General features: G+C 39.9%; 1 protein-coding gene across 1 annotated transcript in view; it reads right to left on the reverse strand.

The window, feature by feature from the left end:
- Window positions 1-17428, reverse strand: part of smad3a (SMAD family member 3a) — a 29815-nt gene extending 12387 nt beyond the window's left edge. The window contains exon 1 of the mRNA XM_029427627.1: window positions 16663-17428. Coding sequence (XP_029283487.1) covers window positions 16663-16865 — 203 coding nt within the window. The 5' untranslated portion in view covers window positions 16866-17428. The remainder of the gene's footprint in view (window positions 1-16662) is intronic.
- Between the last annotated feature and the right edge of the window lie 8773 nt (window positions 17429-26201).

Consider the following 26201-nt stretch of genomic DNA (forward strand, 5'->3'; position numbering starts at 1 on the left):
CAGTCAGAGGGAAATTGATGTCCAAAAAGAAAAGGGACAAATTGGTATTGATCTTTTGCCACAGGGGAAATTGTGTCAACATCATTGTGTTTCATGACCCGAAGCTGAACCTGAGCCTTATGCCCAACCATCCCCATTTGTGTGAATGGTGGGGAGAGCAACCCATGTGCACACACACGGGATTCACATATTTAGTAATCAGCTGTGTAAAGAGGGTGTTTGACTGGAAAAGGAGGAGGATATGCAGATGGGACAAAGATAGTGAAGAAGAGTAGTTACACAAATTGTGTGAGTTTGTGTGTTTTGTGACTGACTCATAAAGCAGACCTAGACAGAGCAGATTGAGCTTCACTGAGCTGGAGAGGGAGGGGGACAAAACAAACACTCGGAGGCATGCCCAGTTACGCTCAGAGACACAAACATATACACTGTGTGTGTGTGTTCAGGCTGGCCACGGTCTGAGCAGTTCTCTCTGTGTCTCTGTGTCTCTGTGTCTCTGTGTCTCTGTGTCTCTCTCTCTCTGTCTCTCTCTGTCTCTCCCTGTCCTCTCCCTGTCCTCTCCCTGTCTCTCTCTGTCTCTCTCTGTCTCTCTCTGTCTCTCCCTGTCCTCTCCCTGTCTCTCTCTGTCTCTCTCTGTCTCTCCCTGTCTCTCTCTGTCTCTCCCTGTCTCTCTCTGTCTCTCTCTGTCTCTCTCTGTCTCTCCCTGTCCTCTCCCTGTCTCTCCCTGTCCTCTCCCTGTCTCTCCCTGTCCTCTCCCTGTCTCTCTCTGTCTCTCCCTGTCCTCTCCCTGTCCTCTCCCTGTCTCTCTCTGTCTCTCTCTGTCTCTCTCTGTCTCTCCCTGTCCTCTCCCTGTCTCTCTCTGTCTCTCTCTGTCTCTCCCTGTCTCTCTCTGTCTCTCCCTGTCTCTCTCTGTCTCTCTCTGTCTCTCTCTGTCTCTCCCTGTCCTCTCCCTGTCTCTCCCTGTCTCTCCCTGTCCTCTCCCTGTCTCTCCCTGTCCTCTCCCTGTCTCTCAGACCTTTTGACTTGGACATTTTACAACTCTCTGACAAGCTTCGATCTCAAATGAAAGTCTAAGCTCAGTAAAAAGACGGTAAGGGAGCTAAATGACTTTTAGAGTCCACTATATTTTTTGGATTTAGAACATTTTTACTTAAAAAAACTTAAATGTCCCCAAAGGGGAAATGTGTGTTATAGCACAGTAAACAATAAACATAATATAGACTAAATTAAAACACAACAAAAGCAACAACTGAGACAACAAAAGTCCATGATGTATCAATAAATAAGACATATTTTGCACATCCCTATGTGTTGCACGACCCCTAGTCTATGAAGTAACATAACATCCTCCCGTCCTGACCCTTATTAAATTGGGTTATTGCAATAGGAATAAATTACTTTATAACTCTGTTAGTTCAGATCTTCTGTTGTCCAAAAATGAAAAAAAATGATTTGGGACATTTTAAATGCCTGCAAGTGCATATACACATCCAGTCACAATCTGTCCTACAAGAATACAGAGGGGGGAGGACAAAGTGGATGATGGATAAAGAAAGGAGGGGGCTGCAATAGGCAGTACAATAGGACTGGCAGGCTGTCTCAACAGCTCAGAGCAGCTCAGAGTGTCTGTGACTGGGCCCCTAATACCCCCCTTCCATCTCCTCCGTCTGTCCCACTGTCCCACTATCCTGACCGGCCTGCTTCCGTCCCAGTACTGAGTGAGGGGTGAGGGTGGGGGTGTAGGGCTGAAATGGCCTTTGTGCCTTTCATAAAGTCTGTGGCCAGTCTGTCGAGCCATGATCAACAGGGCTGCTGTCTTCTAGTAACAACATGTGAAGACACAAATCATTCACTAATTCTAGAGAAGTAGCTGGAATAAAGTTTTGGTTTTGAGACCTGACTTAATTGCATCTGCTTTTACTGCAGCTATCCCCTTGTATCATTCATTAATGAATGTATTTTCAACCCACTTTGGACCTGTTCTGTTAAATTAATCCCTAGTTGTGCCACATTTCAAAGAATCTTCAACCGTAGAATTAATCACATTGCATAATCATACAAATAATTGTAAAACAAATTAATACAGTTTCAGTTCATCCTCTCTTTCTTTCCCACTTGAGCTTGTTGAAGGGAGCTGATTTTTTTAATGAAACAACAATAACATTAAATTAAAGTCCCAACTGGAAAGACTTGTTCAGCAAAGCTGGGCAGCATCTGCATTCAGCCCTGGCCAGGAGGACTGCAAAGTCACACGTGAACTGACCCTTCAGTTCTGTCACTGACGTGTGCTAACCCAGTGTCCCTATGTTGCTTCACGTTACCATGCGTGCAGACCAAAAACAGACATGCATCAAAACAATGCAAAGGGTTAGCATTTTGGGGGGGGGGGGGGGTGCTGTTTCAGATACTGGTGGAAAAATTAATGAACACATTGGTTGTATTGAGCATGGTAAACGAGACGATTGGGTTGCCAACAAGGTCCGAGCCTTTTCAAGTGGAGCCGATCCGAGCCGGTTGAGGTAAGGAAATGCGGCTGGCGAGGGCCGGCCAGCCGTAGGGAGAGGATTCTCCCACACCGAGGGTCCTTCTCTGACCTGCCTACTTGAATCCCCTCGGCACACTGCGCGGACCATACCCATTAAGTTTAAAAGTATTTTCTGTTCATTGTTAAACTGTGTGCTTTTGGCCTCTTAAGCAGGTCTAACGACATTGACGATGAAAAGTCTGAGATAATGTTACAGTCTAAAGTCACTGAGGCCGTGGTTTAGCGTCATTCTTTATAAGGCTGCCTATCAATTGTTTTTAAACTCAACAAACACAGATAATATTTGACCGGAATTTCTCCCATTTATCCGGGATATTAAAATCTTCCAGGACACGTGGACCGGCACCTTTTTTTCCCTGCCAGCAAGGCCTGTTTAGAGTAACAGTAACAGTCTTATGCTACATTAAACACAATATCTTTGAGGTTTTGGACAAAAACAAAACATTTTTTAGATCAAACGATTAATCGAGAAGACAATTAAAACTCAATAATGAAAACAATAATTTGGGGCAGTCCTAGAAATAAAGTCCTTGTTCTTTGATACTGAGGGACAGATTTCATCAGGGGTGCAGCTCACACAGAGGCACGTATTCCACACAAACACCTCCCACTCTCTCTGGAAAGGCCATCAGACTTCTCTTTTTCTTATAAAAGAAGGCGGCGGGGGGAGGGGGGATAGAGTGAGAGAGAAAAGTAAGTCTGACTGTAACCCACAGGTGATAGCATAGCGCTGGAGTGTGCTGAGCCCAGTGATGGATGTGAAATAAGAAACCAGCAGACAGACTACCGGCAAGGTTAAACGACAAATAATAGTCTGGTCTCAAATAACTGTGGGGACGATAAAAGGACTGGGAACCATTAGTTTTACTGCTAATAGTCAATGAGCTGAGCAGCGCGTCTCTCTCTTTCTGCATCAAAATGACTGAACATTTTTCCAGATGCAAGTCATCAATAAGTTTTTCTCCACAGTCCAGTTAAGTTTTTCCCTAAAGTAGGGCAGAGTGTAGGCAGCTCGAGTAGTCCAGTGAAATTGTTTGTTCGTTCTTTAAACACTAATGTACCATGGTAAACCTCATACCAACACCTCATAACTCAATTGAGCCAATACATTTTTGATATTACCATTTAAGTACAAAGCCTTTTTTTAGGTTGTTTGCTCAGTAACTTTGGCTAACAAATGTTAACCCCGTCAGTCCCACAGCTTACAACGTTGGTTGACTGATTATATTATATCTGAGCTGATGGTCAGCGCTCTGAATTATAGGCCAACATAATTAAGCTTAGAGATAGGGTGAGAAGCTCAGCCATCCGGGAGAGACTCGGAGTAGAGCCACTGCTCCTTTGCGTTGAAAGAAGCCAGTTGAGGTGGTTCGGGCATCAAGTAATGATGCCACCTGGGCACCTTCCTAGGGAGGTGTTCCAGGCATGTCTAGCTGAGAGGAGACCACTGAAATGAATAAAATCTATGGTTAAGCGACTTTTTGGGACAACCTGATAACAATGAGTTGCAGTAATCCAGCCTTGAAGTAACAAATGCATGGACTAGTTTTTCTGCATCATTTTGAGACAGGATGTGTCTTATTTTTGCAATGTTACGTAGATGAAAGAAGGCAGTCCTTGAGATTTGTTTTATGTGGGAGTTAAAAGACAGATCCTGATCAAAGATGACGCCAAGATTCCTTACAGTGGTGCTGGAGGCCAAATGAATGCCATCCAGAACTTCTATGTCGTTTGAGGTTTTTAGGGCCAAGTATAATAACAGTTTTGTCTGTGTTTAACATGAAAAAGTTGCTAGACATCCAAGTTTTTATGTCCTTAAGGCATGCTTGAAGTTTAGCCAATTGATTGGTTTCGTCTGGTTTAATTGATAGATATAATTGGGTATCATAGTAGAATGTCATGATCAACAGTTTTGAAAGCAGCACTGAGGTCTAACAAGACAAGAACAGAGACAAGTCCTTTGTCTGATGCCAATAGAAGGTCATTGGTAACTTTCAACAGTGCCGTCTCTGTGCTATGATGAACTCTAAATCCAGATTGAAAAACCTCAAATCAACTATTATGTAAAATCACACAACTGTTTTGCGACTGCTTTCTCAAGGATCTTAGCGAGAAAAGGAAGGTTAGATATCGGCCTATAGTTGGCTAAAACCTCTGGATCAAGACCAGGCTTTTTAAGAAGTAGTTTTATTACAGCTACTTTAAAGGATTGTGGTACGTAGCCAGATAATAAAGACAGGTTGATCATATTTTATAACGAGGTAATAATTAAGGGTAAAACTTAAACAGTTTAGTTGGAATCGGGTATAAAAGACAGGTTGATGGCTTAGAGCAGGGGTGTCAAACTAATTTTAGTTCAGGGGCCACATGCAGCACAATTTGATCTCAAGTGGGCCGGACCAGTAAAATCATAACATAATAACCTATAAATAACGACAACTCCAAATGTTTCCCTTCGTTTTAGTGCAAAAAAAAAATACTAATACATTGTGTTGTACAATACAATGTTCTAATTTAATTAACTATATTTTTTACAAAACATTATGAACCTGAAATTTCTTAAGAAAAAAGGTGCAATTTCAACAATATTGTGCCTCAATGCCACATGTGCATGACAACTTATAGATCACAGTGTATCTACAAAAGGCACATTTCGTCACAGGTATCTGGAACAGTATTTTACTTTATGATCAAAACTAATTTTTACACTTTGCGAAGTCATCCCGCATGTTTGACACCCCTGGCTTAGACGATGAGATTGTTAAAGTTAGTTGGTTAAGGTTGATTGGAGTAAAACAGTCTAGATATATTTCAGGAGTTTCTAATGTTTTTGAAATTCCAGTTGAAGTTAAGTCATTACCAATTGAGGTCAGGAGGAGATTAATTCTGTCTCTAATAATTATAATTTTATCGTTAAAGAAGCTCATGAAGTCGTCACTACTGAGAGATATAGGAACAGAAGGCTCTGTAGAGCTGTGGCTCTCTGTCAGCCTGGCTACAGTGCTGAAAAGAAACCTGGGGTTGTTCTTATTTTCTTCTATTAAGGAAGAGTAAGAAGCTGCTCTGGCATTACGGAGAGCCTTCTTATACGTTTTAAGATGATCTAACCAGACTAAACGAGATTCTTCCAATTTAGTGGAACGCCATTTACTTTCAAGATTTCTCGACTTTTGTTTTAGTTTGCGGATTTGTAAATTAAGCCATGGAGCTTTCTTTTTCTGTTTTATGATCTTCTTCTTTAGAGGAGCGACAGAGTCGAGTGTTATTCGCAGTGAGGCTGCAGCGCTATCAACAAGATGATTAATTTGGGAGGGACTAAAGTTAGCATTGGAGTCCTCTGTTATATTGATATTGAGTCCTGGTATTGAATTAAGTGCTGATGGAATCACTTCCTTAAATTTAGTCACAGCACTTTCAGATAGACATCGAGCGTAGTATATTTTGCCTACTGGCTTGTAGTCCAGTAACAGGACTTCAAAAGTTATTAAAAAATGGTCTGATAAAAGAGGATTATGTGGACACACTGATAAACTTTCAATTTCAACACCATATCCCAGAACAAGGTCCAGAGTGTGGGTTAAACAGTGAGTTGGTTCATGTACATTCTGACTGAACCCAATTGAATCTAATATTGAGATAAATGCATTATTAAGGCTGTCACTATCAACATCCACATGAATATTAAAGTCACCTACAATAATTACTTTATCTGTTTTAAACTTGATAACAATTCTGAGAATTCAGATAGAAATTCAGAATACGGACCAGGAGGGCGGTACACAGTTACAAATAAAACTGGCTTTATTGTTTTCCATGTTGGGTTTGAGAGCGTAAGAACAAGGCTTTCAAAAGAGTTATAGTTTAGTTTAGGTTTAGGATTGATCAAGAGGTTTGAGTCAAATATGGCCGCAACTCCACCTCCTCGGCCAATGCCTAGAGGAATGTGAGTATTAATATGACCAGGTGGAGTGGATTCATTTAGACTGACACATTCTTCATGTCTCAGCCAGGTTTCAGTGAGACAAAATAAATCAATCTCATTATCTGATATTAAATCATTTACCAATCCAACTTTCGTTGATAAAGATCTGATGTTTAAGAGCCCACATTTAATTTTTTGATTTAGTTGCACTTTTGCAGCAGTGGTGTTTATTTTAATTAGGTTTTCATGTATAACTCCTCTTCTGCGTGTGCGGGCCCCGCCGGCAGGAATTCTTTTTTTCTTTTTTTATATTTTTGGAAAGCTTAGAATCTCGTCTATTTTAATATGGAGATAAAAATCACAACAGCGGTACAATCAGCTCCTCAAACTAGCAAGTACACTCAAAATCAAAATCATAACTTTGAGCCCATTTACCTATAAAGCCTCATAAATATCCTCTTTTCAGCAATATTTTTGAAAACGATGCTCATAAGCCATTGCCAGAGGTCCACACGTTCGTTTCCGGTAAAAAGATATCCACTGTGAACATCGTCACATCGATAAAAGTCCATGAACAGGTGTTGCAATCTGTGACATCAGCTGATCGATTTTTACATTGTATGATCATAAACAGTCATAACTTAATATCTTGTGCGCTCATCACGGTTCAGACACGTCCTGGTTTTAGCGCGGGCTCTCAGCATTAGATTGACACTTCATTTGAGCCAATCGGAGCTTCGATGTTTTTTTTTACAACCTTCATGAGCCAATGAGTGTCAACTTGATAAGAAAGTGCCCACCCACTTCTTTTGTTACAGACCGACCCTGGACCAGCTCAGCGTCCTGATGGCGCGCGCATCGTATAGAAAACGAGCACCTCTTTCGTTAGATGCGTCACTTCCCATGGTTTATTTTTTTAAAATAACATTTATTTCCAAAATAATATTTATTATTTATTGTACAAAAAAAAAATTCTTTATACTTCACTTACTCTGTGTGATTACTACTAACAGGGAATATAGGTATATAATAGTTATATATAAATAAATAAAAATAATATTTATTAATAAATATTATAATATGTACATGTACATATTGCACAGTTGGTGTATGCCTGGTGTTACTCTTAGACAAACCTGTCTAATAAATTAAGTTTTTATCCCTTTTTATCTGAAATTTGGTGGTGAACTTGATTGAACACTTGGTTCTATGTTTCTATTGTGTATTTCAGCTCGGGACTACCAGCTATACCCATCTTCAGACATCTTTTTCAACAAAGAAATTCTGGCAGAGTGTATTTTCTTCAAATTCAGTATATTCATACCACTATTACTCAGTGCCAGAAGCACTTGGAGTGATTCTTCATGCAGCTGGTGCAAATGGTTGAAGAGCAGCTTTCAATTTACTGTGGGTATGTCGTTTGTAGGTATTTTCGGGTAAATTCGCCCACCTTCTAAGAGGTTAAGACTCTTCAGTTGATCCAAAATGCAGCGGCACGTGTATTGACAAGAACAAGGAAACGTTATCATATTACTCCTGTATTAGCTGCTCTGCACTGGCTCCCGGTAAAATACAGAATAGAATTCTAAATCCTTCTCCTGACTTACAAATCAATTAAAGGTCAGGCTCCAGCATATCTTAAAGATCTCATAGTACCTTATAAACCAACTAGAGCATTACGCTCCCAGACTGCAGGGTTACTTGTGGTTCCTAGAGTCTCTAAGAGTACAATGGGAGCCAGAGCCTTCAGCTATCAAGCTCCTCTCCAGTGGAACCAGCTTCCAGTTTGTGTTCAGGAGGCAGACACCCTCTCCACATTTAAGAGTAGGCTAAAGACTTTCCTTTTTGATAAAGCTTATAGTTAGGGCTGGCTCAGGTTTGCCTTGGATCAGCCCCTAGTTATGCTGCTATAGACTTAGACTGCCGGGGGACACCTCCCTGCTCTCTTCCTTCTCTTCCTCTCTCCTCCCCTCCCTCTCTTCTTCTCCCTCTCTATCTGTATGCATTTATGTAAATGTAGGTTACTAACTCATCATCCGGGGTATCATCCCCGGAGTTTCTGTGTTTATCATGTGGCAGGTTGCTACTGATAAAGTTTACGTCAGGATCAGGAATCGTGGCTGCGCCTGCTGCCCTGGTCCTGCTGGACACCGGGAAGCCTTTTTGACATTTTCCTGGATTCATCTATACTTTCTCTTTTTCAACACAACATAATTTCTGTCAAATGTTGTATTTGTACGATGTTTATAATGTACACACGACATCTATTGCATGTCTGTCCGTCCTGGGAGAGGGATCCCTCCTCAGTTGCTCTCACTGAGGTTTCTTCCATTTTTCCCCCTTTAATTATGGGGTTTCTTTTAGGTTTTTAAGTTTTTCTTTGTGCGATGCGAGGGTCTAAGGACAGAGGGTGTCGTAACCTGTACAGTCTGTAAAGCACACTGAGACAAATGTATAATTTGTGATATTGGGCTATATAAATAAATTTGATTTGATAGAGGATATTTTTAATGCACATCAATTCAGCATTGTGGAGTTGATCCCAACATGCACTGGAAGTGAGGCAGGGTACACCCATGACAAAAACTGGGTATCGTTTGAAAGTTATTGATCCTTGTGCCCATATGAGTTGACACATATTTAGAAAAAGGTTTTCCACATAAAAAAAGAACAAAAAAGCGCCAAACAAATGTATATTTAAAATCAGGAACTATCTGATGAAAGAATAAGTAAAAACAAGATTACAAATCAAATTACAAACTGATACCTAGCCTTATCGGACACCTGAACAGTCCACTACTGGGCTCACACAGTAGCAAACTATTTCACACCTAACAAACTAACCGAGTCTCCAATTCATCGCATGTTTCTAGACTTTGGGAGGAAACCGGAGCACCTAGGGTTCCCAACAGGCCAGGAAAAGTAAGGCATAATTAAATATCACTAATGCTTCACAACAGAGAAGGACAGAATAGGGAGAATACATAAGGATTCATATTTTGACCACAGGATACATTACAGATGTGAAATACTAAACAAATCATGACAGATGAGGTCAAAATCTTGATTTGGGTCCACGGCCCCTTGTGTTGCTATATTGGGTGTCCTTGACAGTAAGTGTCTGCGGAGCTCTTAACTAGACTTAAGTTTCTGGTTCTCTTTGCATGAAGTGGTTCTCTCATCTTAAGAGCAGATTCAAGGATGTTTCCCAAATTGATTCTTGTCAGTGTCCTTTCTAGTGAGTCCTGGACCAGTGTGGTGTCTTTAGTGATGGACACTGTTCATCTTCAACAACATCCAACAACTTTGACCAACCTTCTCAGCCATTTTTTGCTCTCTTTCTATAAAATAAGATTAAGACACTTCACTTGTACTTGTGGCGTAAAAGTAATCTCCCCCTCTCCTTTTAAACCCCTGCTCCTTCATGTCAAGTTATTTTTGTATACATATCCAGCTGTAGTCCAGCACCTCGTAGCAGCAGCAGTAGTGGCCAGTAGAGCACAAAGACAGGCTTGTTGTCTGGTGAACGTGTCTGTGTACACGTATGACTGTGTGTTTCTGCGCTGTGCACATGCACTCCCCCGCAGATAGCGAGAAGGCCAAGTCAAAGCAGAACTGTCTCTCTAACCCCTTCCACCCACAGAGCAATCCGAAAACCAAACAGCAGCCGACGCCCTCCTCAAGGCCCCTCCAGGCAGAAAGAGCATTCCTCTGAGCACACACACACACACACACACACACACACACACACGATTTCATTATTATTTGTTAAATTAATTTAAGTGTTTTAGGTTAAAACTCTTTGGTTGCAAGAAGGTAAACACCAGGTACTGTACTTACTATGTAAAACACACACAGACAAACACTTAGTGCAGCAGTATCAACTTTCTGTCAAGCAAATCAAACACTGACAGGAATCCTGAACCGAACTGCTGCGCATCATTAGAGCAGCCAACCACACACCGACAGACAACACACATAAACTCTCTGTGACCTGTGTTGTGTCGCGTTCCTGTCGAACAATGCTGTCTCGGATGACTCAGGTGTGATACTTGACATGAAAGCTACCTCAGTGATTGAGAGTGTGTGCGTGTGTGTAAAAAAGAGGCGGTATACTTTTGACCACACTGAAGTATTATGAAGATAAAGAAGCAAGGGAATCAGCAAGGTAAAAAAATATATATATATTTTGATAATCACTTAATTGCAATTGTAATTGCAAAAATGGCTGTCTAACAGCCTCTCAAGTGTGGACATGTCCTGCTTTTCTCTTGTTTTATATATCATATTAAAATGGATAGGTTTGGGTTTTGGACTGAAAAGACAAGACATTTAAAGACATAAATTGAAAATCCTGGGGAATTCTGCTCGGACATTTTGATGAAATCACCTTGGGCTGTAGAAAATCAGTTTTCTGATTTAGACCACAATCAATCACTTTACCAACTTTGACCACAGTAAGAAAGAACAACTTGCGTCAAATATGATGCCATACAACTGATTCACGACATAATGGCAATAGAAAAATAACAAGCGTTAACACACACAGTTCAGACAAACAATATGCACTGATAAAGACATGATGCACAGACCTCTGCTATGCTGTATACAGGATGTGTAGGACTGGCTGCGCATACTGTGTGTACAGTATGTATGTGCTGTATTTAAGCAGGTGGAGTATGAAGCAGTGCAGGTGTACACACACACACACACACACGCACACACTCTGCTTGACACAGTAGTTGCAATGCGTGTCATCCAGACACACGCGGACACACTTCTTTTGATGCTGAACTGCTGTCTAGCTGGAAAACAAACCAGCTCTATCTCAGCTATTTTAATGTGTCTTTATTGCATGCCAACCACAGTCACCACAATATCTCTCTGATAAGCTTGAGAATCCAACACGCTGCCTCTTGCCAAATATTCTGTCTACTTCACTTCCTCCATCTAAACCCTAGGCTTTCTGGTTTACCTTTCTCTTTTACATTCTGATCCTCTCAAATTTCCTCATCTCTGTTGCTTTCACTCTTTTTATTCTGTCTTCTTCTGTCTATCATTTATGTGTCATTAAATCACACTCCACCACTATGATGACAGCCCCCCACCCCCCCCCCACCCCACCCACAGCACCAGACACAACACTGGGAATCCCCAACTCCACGTCTTCCCTCTGTATTCACCCTTTATGTCTTACATACCTTCTCAGAGCCCTTAACCCTACAGCATGAATCTGGATGATAAAGACATGCACTAATCTAATTTCCCCAGGTGAATAAAGTATTTCTGATTCTGATGATTCTGACTTGTATGTTGTTATCAGTCAAACAGTATGTGGTTCTGCATCACAAACACACCTATACATGGGTTCGTGTACAATAAAAGGAAACCTCTAAACCAAATTGTCTGCAACATCCTCCATGAATCTCAACAACCCCGTTAAGCAGTGACGGATGTATGGAAACACAGTTGTGGACACAGGTCTCTTCCTGTGAATGGCAATGTTTATATGTGTAAAGAGTAATGGTTTATCTGTGTTCCTCTACCTCTTGCAGTCTCTCATTCTGAGTCAATATTTTTTTTTTCCATGTCTTTCTTGTTTTAACACATCTTTCATTTCTGTGCTTGGGATTCTTTCACTCCCTTACTCCTGCCCTGACATGCAGCAGTGTGAATCAGACTGTTCTCGCTGCCAGGAGGGATGTGTGTGGACAAGACGAAAGTACACCCACCACTGGCCAAAACCCAGACAACGTTAATGTAGGTAGCAGTGAGGAATCCACTCCCTCAGGCTCTGTGAAAAGACATAACGCACACATACACGCAACACAGAATTTGAATAATTGATTTTAATATACCACCAGTGTTTCCCACTGAACTGCTATAGAAATCCTACATAATGTTGCTGCTCTGTTCTCGGCTGTTTGGCTTCCATACACAGTTGTACAAAGATGTCTCTGTTTAAACATGACAGGACTTTTACAGTAGCCTACACAATTTTTGCGTAATAATTGCCGTTTGGTACGCAAGACTATAAAATGCAAGAAGTTACTGAGAGACTCTTCACACGTTATCTCCACGTCAGACTCATTTCCATCCATTGTTACAAAAGTAGTGTAGCTTGTGAAGTTTGTAAAAGTCTCTCGTCAGAGTCGCGTCGGCCGCTTCAACGTGATTGAGTCCACAAACAAGGCTTTGCAGTACTGCTTCCTAGTCGCTCATGCTTAGTTTGCACAATATAAGTGCCGAAACTATTATTGTCAGGAAATGTGCTAACTTTCAGATTCCATTATTGAAGTAATTTATCAAATACAACACATACAACACTTAAATACTCTAAAATGACGGTTTTCTATTTTAATTTGATTCCGATCATTGGAAATTACAAAGCTTTGGGTTGTGGGTTAGGGTTAGGGTAATCAAAAAATATAATAGACAAATTAATCGTTTAATATTAATATTTCTTAGTTGCAGTGCTACTGTACACAGTATACACAAAAAAAAAGTTAAATAATGTGACAATGAGACTGGTAAACTGGCGGAGAACTTACAGAAAACAGTACATGTGTGAAAGCGGTTTTAAGACGGCTTTGGTAGTCTGGCTAAATACACAAAAGGTTTATTAATAATAATAATAATAATAATAATAATAATAATAATAATAATAATAATAATAATAATAATAATAATAATAATAATAAATTGTATTTGTAAAGCACCTTTCATGGCTAAAAGCAATCTCAAGGTGCTACAATACAAGACAATAACAACAACAACACAAGGTTTTAAGGAAAGGCACATTTTAAAAGAAAGGTTTTTAGGCCCTTCTTGAAGGAGTCGGTAGCCTGTGGAGCCCTTAGGTGGTCTGGGAGGGAATTCCACAGGTGCGGTTTAAACTGCTGCTATTCCTTATAACATCAAGAAACAGACCCTAATAGATCCGTAAATATAAGTGATCAATTTAGGATTTATGCCATTGCTGTGCCAAACTGTAAATAACGGCAAACGCAGGGTACATATCAACACCGAGAGTCAAATATATGCATATCTTGCAGGTAAATGTTTGAATGCTTGAATAGTCAACTCCTCTAAATAAAATACCAAAACATGCTAAATGTTTCTAAATGTCCTCCAGACACATGCAAGTGTTTTCCGACACCCCAGGACAACCTTAAATGTTAGTTGCTGCCTTCCAAAAAAGTAACAAATCACTTTAGAAAAGATAAAACTGTCCTGACCTGACACAAAATGTGTTGGTTAGTTAAGGTACATAGTGGTTTGGTTTGGTTCTTGCTTAAAGGGATATTTTGCCGGCTTTTCAACCAGCTCTAGTACATTGAACTGTCTGCATTGTGTGCAGATGAACAGTGCCCCCCTCCCCACTTGACGCGAGAAACCAGAGCTCCCCGCATAGGGTTTTGTCACTTCAATGTAAGAATATTTAGTTAATGGGCAGCTACAATATAACCACCTGAGATATAATTTACTAACCCACAGGTATAACGGAAACAGACTTGTCTTCTGTTTATAAAAGAGCCTGCTTAAACAGATGGGAAAGTAAATTGTTAGTCATCCATTCACATTGAATGCAGGCTACCACACTTCACATCCAACCCTAGCATCGGAAACTGGTAGATTCATGGCTTGACGCATTTTACACACCAATGTTTGTGACTAACCCAAGTTTACAGCTCATAGTAAGAGAGGATTTTAAAAGGAGAAAGAGGGAGAAAAGGGAGGGAGGGAGGGGAGGTCGACACCACAATGCCACAATTGCTTGTTGTTGAGTGACTATGGCTTGAATTTGGACAGCAGCCCCAGCATTCGCTTTCCTTACTGCTCCTCAAAAAAAGTGAAAACAGCTCATTGTGAAAAACCACAGTGACCTAAAGCAGTAGCCCTGCCCAGGTGATAGGCAAGGCCTGGTATATTGTGAAAGCCCTTTGTTTATGACTTCAAATGGGAATTTAAGTCAAAGTGAATGTGACTAATGTTTCTCATGGGAGGCAGGTTTATCTCCAGTGTAAACTTATTGGGACACACACACACACACACACACACACACACACACACACACACACACACACACACACACACACACAAATAACTTTGTCTGAACCAAACTCACCAAGTTGTGATACCATGGCTTCTAACCAGAGACTGTCATGTTGTTTAAAAAATGTCATCTAGCAGATTGAAGCCCTTTTCCAAATCTCCTAAACCTCTAATTTTGACCACTTTGCAATGTAGGTTTGACAGACAAAACTTACAAGAAGGAGCTGCTTTAGACAAAACCTATAAACATCCTTACATTTGTTTGACACAACTGGAAAACATTAGCTTTGAGATTCCAAAATCAGCTTTTGGAATGTGGCCCTCTAAGATATCTGAATCAGCTGTTATGAGTAAATCACACAATTGGTTTCACCATTTTCCATACCCATAACCCTTTTAATTCCCCCAAGAGATACTTGATCTGCTAATCCACCACCGGATGCAACAATTGACTCAATCAACGCACAGCAGACTGCTTCCTTCGGCACTCAGCATCACGGAAAACCGTCATCAAGAGGGGTAGCAATGAGCCTCATTAGGGAGTACATGTGTCAGAGAGATAGGACCTGACCACCCCATGGACAGGCCTGAACATGCAGGCAGCTGCTGTCAGTGAGCCAGAACGTAGGGGAATTAATAGAAACAGCAGCTCTCCAGGGACACTGTTAGCCCACACTGACAGCTAGCTCTGATCTGGGGTCATCTTAATACACTCCCCCTCTTCCCCTCTGCATTAGTGGTAGGAAATATGACACCTGGATCATGACAAACATTATTTAACTTTCCGGGTAGGCTTAACTGTGAACGCTGTCCCAGGCCTGTGCAAGTTGTGATATGAACACTTGTGGCAATAAAGAATGTGGGAGTGCCTGGTGCGTGGGGTTCAATTTTCATCTGTCGCACAGTGTGCTATTAAATCTGAATTGTCCACACATGCAAGTGAGATTGTGTGGACACAAGCAAACGTTTGAGGCCTTTATTTGTTACTTACAACTTGCAAAATTGGTAGAAACTAGCTGTGAACATCAACTCTGTTGCCAGTGTATGAGTTACACCTGACTGGTACTAATGCAGTCTAATATGACAACCAATAATAGTTCATTTTCTGTCAATCAACAAATCTATTTATTGACTAATCATTGCAGCTGTACACTAATTGATATACTGTACATGCTGGACATAATTTAACTAGGAGTACCAGAAAACTGGGAGGTGAGTGTACAGTATGTAGTACATGCTGTCCTGTTATATCTACAGACTAAGGACATTCATACTGTATATTGGAGTGTGATAAGACAGGCATACCATACAATCCACATTACTCATATGGTTTTAAGGAACTGAGATATGTAAAACTCAAACTTTTGTTTACAAAGCACCTCACCAGCTCGTACCTGTAACAGCCTTCCACTGAGGGATGAAAGTGGCTGCTTATAACTGAGCTGAATGCCTAAAACGACGAGCAGTGATCTGATGTTGAATGCCAGTGTTGATTGTTTGATTTAAGTATTGTCTTGATAGACAAATGGCTGTATAGATGCAGTGAAAGGAGACACAGGAGCCCAGCTGCACAGACTCGCCTACGCACTAGCACAAACCCACAGAGCTAGAAAGGGTCCCAGATTAAGGCCAAGTTATATAACTTGGACTCCATTTGTGCTTTTGCATTGCATGTGCACTGCTGGCTAGTTAAAGCACACATTATATCCCCTTATTCAACAACATGACTGCAGTTAGATGTCAATTTCTTAACAAAAGAACTGCACAAGAAATGTCTCAGTTCACTTCATAAAGTGTTGGCATGGCTGCTAACTGACGCGATGGTGTTCTGGCTTTCTCTGATGACCAGTGTTAGCTCGTTAAGCATCGCATTAGCCACCATGTCACTGTATAATTAAAGGAAAGCAGGAGTTTGAAGTATTGACGCGAGACAGGAAGGGGAAATGTCAACTCGTCAGTCAAGCGAGGATGTCATACATGTGCAGGTTAAGGTGAGCATGCTAGAGTTAGCTAAAGACGGGGGTTACATTAGAGTTGTGTGTTACCAAGCTGTAATTAAACGTCTGGACTAAAGTATCCACCTCAGCTAACTTAGCTAGGATGCTCACTTTACGGTGCCCATCAACACAACTCTCCTTACCTCGGTATGGTGATGCATTTTGTGTTGATATTCTGGGTGGTGATTGCTTTCTCCAGCTCGTCCAGCTGTCCCGTCTTCTTTAGCTTCTTCACCAGACTTTTCACCGCTTTTTCACACCATTTCTCCTCCTGGCCGTTCTGCTCTCCCTTCTTCCAGCCCAAAAGTCTTTTGACAATGGGGGGAGTGAAAGGCAAAATTGACATCTTGAGTTCAGTTTAAGTCCTTCCAATGTTGAGAAGTCCCGGCGGTTTGGACAAAACACGGGAACAACTGCTCTTCAAAACAGCCCAAAACAGTGGAGGCGAAAGCGTTATTGAGCTAAAAGACAAACTGTTGTTTATTAAACGCCACACCGATGCATCCCGGAGTTAGACCCTCCAGTTTTAGCGCACTCTGTCTGGCTCGAGCTCAGCGGTGAACTGTGCACCGGTAGTCTGTTGCGCTGTGGATCTAGTGCCACTCCGCCACGAAACCTAGTCCCGTCTGCACGTCTTCAAGCCAGAGTTTCATTTTATTTTTTAAATACACCCGACATGAGTCACTCCCAAACTACGTATTTAACTCCAACAAGGTTCAAGCGTCACAATTAAAGTATTTTATCAGTGAGTTTTTCTTTGCTGTTCTAACCTCCGATCAGCAAAGTTTTGTTGAGTTCATCCGCGGTGATGGGTCCCCCGACTAAAGTCTGCAAGAAGTCTGCATCAAATGCAAATGCAGGAGCTGCTGCTGAGAGTCACCATTCAAGCTTCAGACTGCACAGCAGACCTGTGAGAGGCCAAGCTGAGCAGCTGGCCAAATGTGCTGCGCTGATGTTATTGCACAATCGCTGCCTTTTCACTGCTATTGCTTGCTGATAAAAGTGCATGTGGCTGTTCCAAAATGAGCTGTCACAATCACACACATGCACATATCACTTGATTTAGTTATGTAACACCGAGCAAAACAGTTAATTGCATGTGACAGCACGTAGAAAGTTTGATGAAATTGAGTCCTTTTTTTCTGGTGGTGATTTTTTTCCCTAAAGGGGTGCGATCTGAAAACGATATAGGCTCTGCTTAAACTACATTTACACGGACAAATATGCCTTTTCCCCTATAACATCCTCCATCTGTTTCAGTTTATCTTAATAACATCATACATAGTTGTAGTCCAAAGAGGGTCCTGATGTTCTTACCTCCTTATTTCCCTCCACAGGGTAATACAGTTTAGGTTTTTAAACTTTAAGAGGAAAATACAGTCTTTTTCCACTCTTTTTAAAAAATCCGAACTCTCTTATTAATTACCCAACATATGGTTACATTCCTGTGTGTGTTTATTGTGCAAAGACTCCAAGACAAGACTTTCCAGTAATTGCTACTGTATTGTTTGTCTCCACATGGGTAAGTAACTTATGAGCTGCTGTAAGATGGAAGGTGATAAAAGTCATGCACACGCTGAGCCACCAACTAGCCTCAGCTTGTTTTAGAGATACAGGACGCCTACTCAACAAGGTGGCAGTTTGGTTTGCAGCGTGGCTCAGCCCCTAAAACCACAACATATGCACACACCAACACATATGCATACACACACACACACACACACACACACACACACACACACACACACACACACACACACACACAGTATCAAGGAGTCAAGAGTGCCAGATGTACAACAGAGTGTGTAACACAGCTGAGCTCACCAGAGAGAGAGAGTGATAGTCGGACAGTTTAGGGTGTGAGGCTGCCTTTGTTCTTCAAGCTTCAAAAGAAAGACTTTTACTGCGTTCAAAAGAGGTTTCCAAACTTGGGTGCCTTTTTTGCAAGCGCTTGAAAGAGTTGTAAAAGTTGTGAATGCTCTGCACAAAGAAGCTGGAGCACTTTCTGGGTTTCTATTTACAAATTCCAATTTTTATAGTAGTGTAATACACAAAAGGTTTTAGAGCCGTTCAATGCAAAAGCAGAATAACATGGATACTTAGGGCCTCAAAAAGGCTGCAAACAGCCCAGCAAAATATGCATTAAAAAGTGTAATCATTCATTATTTTCCTACTGAAATGAACTAGTGATTGTAAGTCACATGTAAGAACCTTAAAACGTGCTAACCTTTAATCAGTTCCTCCATAGAAATGTCACACTCATACAAGAATAGTAGCATTGCCATGTGGTTACCATTTTGGTTTGTGTGTACAGTCGCATGGACCAGCAACTCTGTGCACAGTGTGTCGTTTGTGCTAAAAATACAGCTGGCTTTAAGCTTAGCAAGACAGACCCTTTCCCTTTTATCTATATTGGTTACACAGCAATGTATATTTTTATACCTGCTAAAGGCACGTCAAGGTTCTTCCTTCATGCTTACAGCCAAAATATGTTTGATCAATAGACTCAAACTGCACAATAATGTATTTAAATAAAAAAGTCATATACAATGTAGTCAATCTTTATAACTACATTAAGTATTATAAAATATAGTACTATCACTGTCACACCTTTTACAATACTGACCCAGTGAGAGAGTTTTATATGAAGTGTTTTTATACTATTAGCCATCATAACAGCTCCTCATCTGTGATAACAATCAAGTCTGCAGCTGTAAAACACTCTCTTGTGTCTTCTGTGGTGTGTTGGCAGGTTGGAGGAGAAGGCCGGAGGAGCGTGCTGCCATGTGTCACATGCTGAGTCCCTGCGGCCCTCTCGGCACCTGTTTACGCCCCCAGGGACACGACCTGCCAAGACAGCTGGTTTGTTTTGGAGAAGTGCAGGGTGAGACAGGGCGGATATGGGGGTGCAGGATGGGGGATGGGATTACAGATGGGCCGCGGGAGACGGGGGTAGAACAGGGTGGACGGTGGGGATTGTGGAGAGGAGGGGGGTCTTCTGTGAGAAGAATTACTGAGCACAAAAGGCACGTCAGCAAGACTGAATGGGCAGTGACCACGTACGATCCGATGGTTGATAATGACATTGTGCTGGCTACGACCTCAGGGGACTTGGTCCAGAGAGAGAGAGTGTGTGTGTGTGTGTGTGTGTGTGTGTGTGTGTGTGTGTGTGTGTGTGTGTGTGTGTGTGTGTGTGTGTGTGTGTGTGTGTGTGTGTGTGTGTGTGTGTGTGTCAGCTGGTTTCCCAATAGAGTAAAAGGGTCAGAAATAATAGAAACTGTGGGTGTCTGCATGGATGTGATAAGGACACAGATGACCAATATTTTGCCAACTTAAAGAGCAAATAACAATTATGCTGATGAACACAACATTTTTAAACTTATCTTCACTATAAATAAATTATTTACTTTATCAATAAAATGCATTGACCAATTGATTTTAATCCAATATTCATTTGAATGTTTCCCTTAGGTGGCTTCAAAGTTTGATTGAAATATAGTTTTCGACATAATATTTAACTATTTTATCTGTATTTATCTTTTGTACCTGTACCTTTTTTTTTCTGCATTTCCATGTAATTAACTATGGTGTACACTATTTGGTGTCTTTGAACAGTTCAGGATTTTTCAAGTAAAACAATCAATGTTATATTATTTATTATATTATTGGCTTATTATTTATGATGCATTAATGTGTATGTAGGATTTTAGTGTGACAGCTGCTCAAGGTGGAGATAATTTGAACTACTTAATATAGTGTTTGGTAGTTTAATCTACAGTGTTACATATTTTACAATATGATTAAATGTTTTGTGTGTTAAATCAAAACTAATCTGCAAAGTAAGCAGAAACAATAGCTAATAAATACATTTAGTGGAGTAGAAAGTACAATAGTTCACTTGAAATTGTACAGTAGAGGTATATTTGATGTCAGGCTTTTCAAAAATGCACACTCTGAAATTCATCTCAGTTACCTTTACACATTCAATGTTAAACCAGGCATGGCAAAAATGTATGAAATCATTTAAGTTAGTTTAAAGTGGCATAGAGTAGCAGCATAAAATAATAATACTAATAATAATAATAATAATAATAATAATAATAATAATAATAATAATAATAATTCACCATTAAAAGGCTAAGATAAAAATATATAAAATATCACCATTAAAAGGCTAAAGTAAAGAGATATGTTTTTATAAGGTTTTTCTTTTGCAGAAAGATGTGTAAAGTTTATATAAATGTGTCTGTGGAGTCATAACTTTCTGTCTTAGGTTTTGCAACAAATTACAAAATCTCTTTACAGATAAATGAAGCCAAACTCAATATTAGTCACAGTTAGTTTACACACATTAAGTGTGTGCTGGGAAACATATAAAAGTGTTTTCACCAATCTCTTCGGAATAACGTCACACTTTGTTTTCTCTCTGAGATTACCATCAATCGCTCAACAGCTCCTGACAGCAAGCACATGGTGTACACAAACACACACACACACACGCGCACACACACACACACACACACACACACACACACACACACACACACACACACACACACACACACACACACACACACACGAAACACGCCCTTTCACGTGAGGCCGACCTCTCCTTTCTCACTTCAATACTCTGGAGATGACAATTTGTCTTCCCTTCTTTTTCTTTCACTTTTGTTTGCACTCCCTTCACAAACATCCTTTTATCACATTTATATACCAATGTATTCCTGTAAATGTGGATTTATTTATATGTGACCATTGTTTACATCAGATAATCCACTTAATCAGAGGAAACACTTCTCGGTTCATAAATCCCTGGTGACAAATGTTCAGGCTGTTGCACAACTCACTGTTCTATGAATAACAGGAAGACAGCTATTTTTCCTCCCAGTGTAATTGCCTGTCACTTAGCAAAATCCTCAGTGGCAGCGTACATAAATGCAAACCACATATAAAGGTTGGCTTTTACAATAGCAATAGCAATACCACATACGTGAGGCTTTAGATAGCCTTAAATAACTTCTGAGATCAGTTTAACTTTCTTTGTTTTGGAGGGAGTTTTATTATGATAGACTGTTTGTCAACTGATAATGTTTCAATAATTGAAAATGGACGGCTGCTCTCCTGATGTAACCAAATCTTTAACAACATGAGAAAACTTGAGTAACTTGGAGTTATTGTCTGGTGTTAGTTCTTCTATTAAAATGCCTCATATTAATTAATTGAGGAGGGTTGGTCAGTTACGAGCTGGTGGTTTAAAATGTTGGTGGTGGGAAACTTGTTTTGTTCATCATGATTACCATGATACCATACAATTACCTGTCTATATTTTAGTAACTGGGTTTGAACAAGTGGACAAGTCAACACACAGCACCCATATAAGTGGGAGGAATAAAGCACAGAAATAATCTAAAGCCTCTTATGTGCTTGGACAAGTCTATTAAATGCAGGTGTCATCTTGGATATACATGGTAGTTGGTCTGGTTGGTATTGTTATGTGCATGTAGTGCAAAAGTATGCAGTGCAGTGACAAACAGCTATTTATACAGAGGTGTCTATCTATTGATGGACAGCCTGTCCAGTATATACAGCCATCTTAGACTTACAATAGACTGTAAAAGAATATTATGTACATATAACTAAATAACTAAACAAAGAAAAACCAAATAGTTTTTTCTCATTTATAAACATATTATTACAACATATTGTAAATGTTCTGCATTTTTCTAATGTTTGTATTGTGTGCTTGTTTTCAGTTTCCAGTGGACAGCCAACTCAATTTCAAACTCCTCAAGTGGGAATTTAAAATGCCGGTCAAAGTCCAGGGCCATAGCTAGCATCTTGAGAAATAATAAGCCCCCCCCCCCCAAAACTATGTAAAACATTTTACATTTTGGAATTTTCCCTGCATATCCATATTAGACTTTCCACAGCTTGCTAACACGCAGAAAAATAAAAATAAAAAATGTTCTTAGTGGTAGCTAAGGCCCTGACCAGCACAGTAGCAGGAGTACATTTCTGTTTCGTTTTTAAAGAAGGATTGAGAGGATTGCTGCAACCCACAACGGAAAATGGGTCAGTATGAGTGTCGTGTAGTAACAGACTGGTACAGCAGCACTGCGTGTGTGTTGCTCATCAGCACTGTGTGACTCTGCTGACGTGACTTCCCACACACACACACACACACACACACACACACACACACACACACACACACACACACACAGACACACACACACACACACACACACACACACACACACACACACACACACACACACACACACACGACTCATAAAAGGTAGCACCACTCTCGTTATTGTGACCATAATCTTTGTAGCTGCAAGCTTGTCTTCACTAGAGCTCTGACTCATTGTGTCAAATGACAATCCCAGTGATAACTTGGTGTTCCTCTGACTGAGTTATAAAACACAAGTTTGTCTAACAGTGCGTCCTGAGGCACCATTGTCATGACTTACCTATGAGTCATGAGTCACTATAAATGGCTGCTGGTCAATCCCTGTGAGAGCAAATTTCCTGTTGTTAGCATGCCTGCATAATCTCATTGATAGCAGACAGGATATTGAGTTGAGGTCATTCAGTTTGAGATGGTGTGCAAAGCCAATTCACACAGCGCATTGTGCCACATGAGATGGTCATTTGGTATCACTTAACAACACATGCTCTGTTGGAGTATTTTTAGACCTTATGAGCTTCAGAGTAACAGTCAAACATTTTATTTTAAGGAAGTGTTTTATCTTTTATGTACGTCCAATGAAATCCTTCTTGCCAATGACTCAACAGCACGTTCACCGATGAGTCTTCTTGTGTACATAGATTTCATTACAGTAAGACAATCAATGGAAGTTTCCTGTTTGTCATTTGTCATCATGTGAATATCTTTGACATGAGAAGTAGCTCACTCAAGCCTCTTTAACAGCCGCCAATAGTTACTGAAGTATACTATATGAATGAACATCTATCCCATCGTCACTTTCCTTCCCTAATGATTCTTAATTTACTTCAGCAAGACAACTGTTGAGCCCTCATCCATTATCTTCATCATCATCATCATCATCATCATCATCATCATCATCATCATCAATAAATATTGTTGTGGTGTATCAGTGGACAGCGATACTTACACACACATACAACACAATACAGAAGAAAATTACATTACGTTACATTACAGTTCATTTAACTGATGCTTTTGTCCAAAGCGACGTACAAACAATCATGGAGATACAACTCCGAACAGCAAGAATCTTGTAAGTACAATAGCTTCAAATAGGTACAATCGTATAAGTGAACACTGTCTTCAAATAAGCCAGTTTGAAGTGCAACATACAGAAACAATAGAATACAAATTCAACTATTAGCTATAAATAAGCCAAACCAATATAAGTGCAACATACAAAGAACAGTTATTTTGTTCTCTTCATTCGCCGAGGTGCAGTCGAAACAGGTGAGTTTTCAGTCTGCGACGGAAGGTGTGAAGACTGTCGATGAGTGAATAAATAAATATATGTGCAAAAGCTTTCATACAATCCTGTGAGCTCTGCAGGCGGTTCCTTCGGCCTCATGGCTTGGTTTCTGCTCTGCATTGTGAGCTGACAGGTGTGTGCCTGTCCAAATCACGTCCAGTCAGTTGAATTCAACCACAGGTGTAGAAACGTGTCAAAGATGATTAGATAAAGAGTCATCAAGTGTCATAGCAAGGGACTGAATACTTTGGTCAATATGATATTAATGTGATATTATAAAATTCTATTTTTGCTTTGTGATTATAGTTTATTGAGTGTAGATTGAACATTTTTCAAAATGATAATAGCATAAGTAAAGGGGTCTGAATACTTTCTGAATGTGCTGTAAATTGGTAATAGTCTCAACACATAAAAGCTCCATATTGTTGCTTTCCTTTATAACTGTAAACCAGAAAAGATTTCCCTAAAACATAGTTTTTTTTCATTCACTCAGCTTGAAGCCTCCCAGCTGATCCACTGATTTAAACCGTGCAGCCTTCAACAACATATCCAAGCATACAGACATAAAAACAAAAACAAATATACAAAATATATAATATAATATATAAAAAAATACATTGCTTCCTTTCCATATTAAGATGTTGTAAGTGACCCCACACCTGATTATTCAGAAAATAAAATCTCTGGTTTCCTGTAATTTGCTGACTGTGTCATCTTTACAGCGTTGTCTGTTTGAAAAATAAAACTGTTAAATTGCACCACCCAGTGGCAACATCGATTCATTACAAGCATCTGCACTTCTCAGGTAAACCATTCGTTTGATCTGAGACAGAGGAACAGTTTAACTTAAACAAAATTAAATCCATCATCAAAACCATCATCAATTCTGGCCATCTAAATCTTTATCGTGTTTTTTCCAAAGGAGATGAACCACCATGATGAGCCCTCACTATCACTGATTAAAATCATACTACTATGTGGGGTTTGTACGATACTGTCCACTGCACATCATACTTAACAGAACACTAAAGTGGATTAGATCGAGTAAAATTCCTATTTGAACCATAATTGCACATTATATCCCTGCATACCAGCTTCCCATTTGCATTTATATGACAACAAAACCCCTCAATCTCAGATAACATATGCATAGAAGATCGAGCATTTGGTCACAGACCATTGCTTTTCTTTGTGGCTGATATAATTTCTCATTCTCCTAAGCCCTATTCACACACCCCTTGACAATATGCAAATAATGTCCCTGGGCTACCATTGTATTGCTGCACTTGAACAATATGAGTGAGAGGAACACTATTGTTGCTGGAGTTGTTATCAAATTCCACAACCCTTTAAAAATGTCTGCAGCTGATCATAATGTTGGGGCATAAACAAAGAGATGCACAGTGTGTGATCCTCCTAATGTATTTTTGAAATGAGAGTCCTGTATTATGGACAACATGGAAATGAGATACTCTCATCTCAATTTATTCCACTTTGTGTATTCTGCAATGATATATGGTCATTTTTACAGATAAAGACATTAAACACGATTAATAGTGATAATGGAAACAAACATCTCATCATGACGTGAGTAAAGTTGGACCACCTTAAGGATATTTCACACTTAATAACACATCATTTCACCAAACTTATTGTATAGTATATCTTCTGTCAATGCGATACCATATCTAAATATTTCTGGGATGCTCTGGCAGTGGTGGAAAGGAGCCAAGTATGTTTACAACTAATACATTTAAGTATTGTACTTAAGTGCACATGTGTGGTACTTGTATTAGTACTAGTATTTTCGTCTCATTTCTACTTAAAAGGAATTTACTTTTAACTCCAGTACAATTATTTGACAGCTTTAGTTACAAGTTACTTTACAAATGAACATTTTTGCTCACAAAACGATTAGTCGATGAATTGATTGAAAGAACACTAACTGGCAACTATTTTGATTATCGTTTATTATTTTTCATGCAAACTCATTTCATGGTTCCAGCTTCCCAAATGTGAGGACTTGTTGCTTTTCCTTTTATTTTATTTTTGAATAAGTGTTGTACCATTGGTTGGACAAACAGGCATGTGTGAGGATGTCACGTTGGGGTCTGGCTAATTGTGACAGCATTTATCTGTATTTTTTTAATTTTTACAAACCAAACAACTGAAAGTATCAGTATAATGAGAATAAT

Source organism: Cottoperca gobio, chromosome 3 (genome assembly GCF_900634415.1).
Source record: "Cottoperca gobio chromosome 3, fCotGob3.1, whole genome shotgun sequence".
NCBI lineage: Eukaryota > Metazoa > Chordata > Actinopteri > Perciformes > Bovichtidae > Cottoperca > Cottoperca gobio.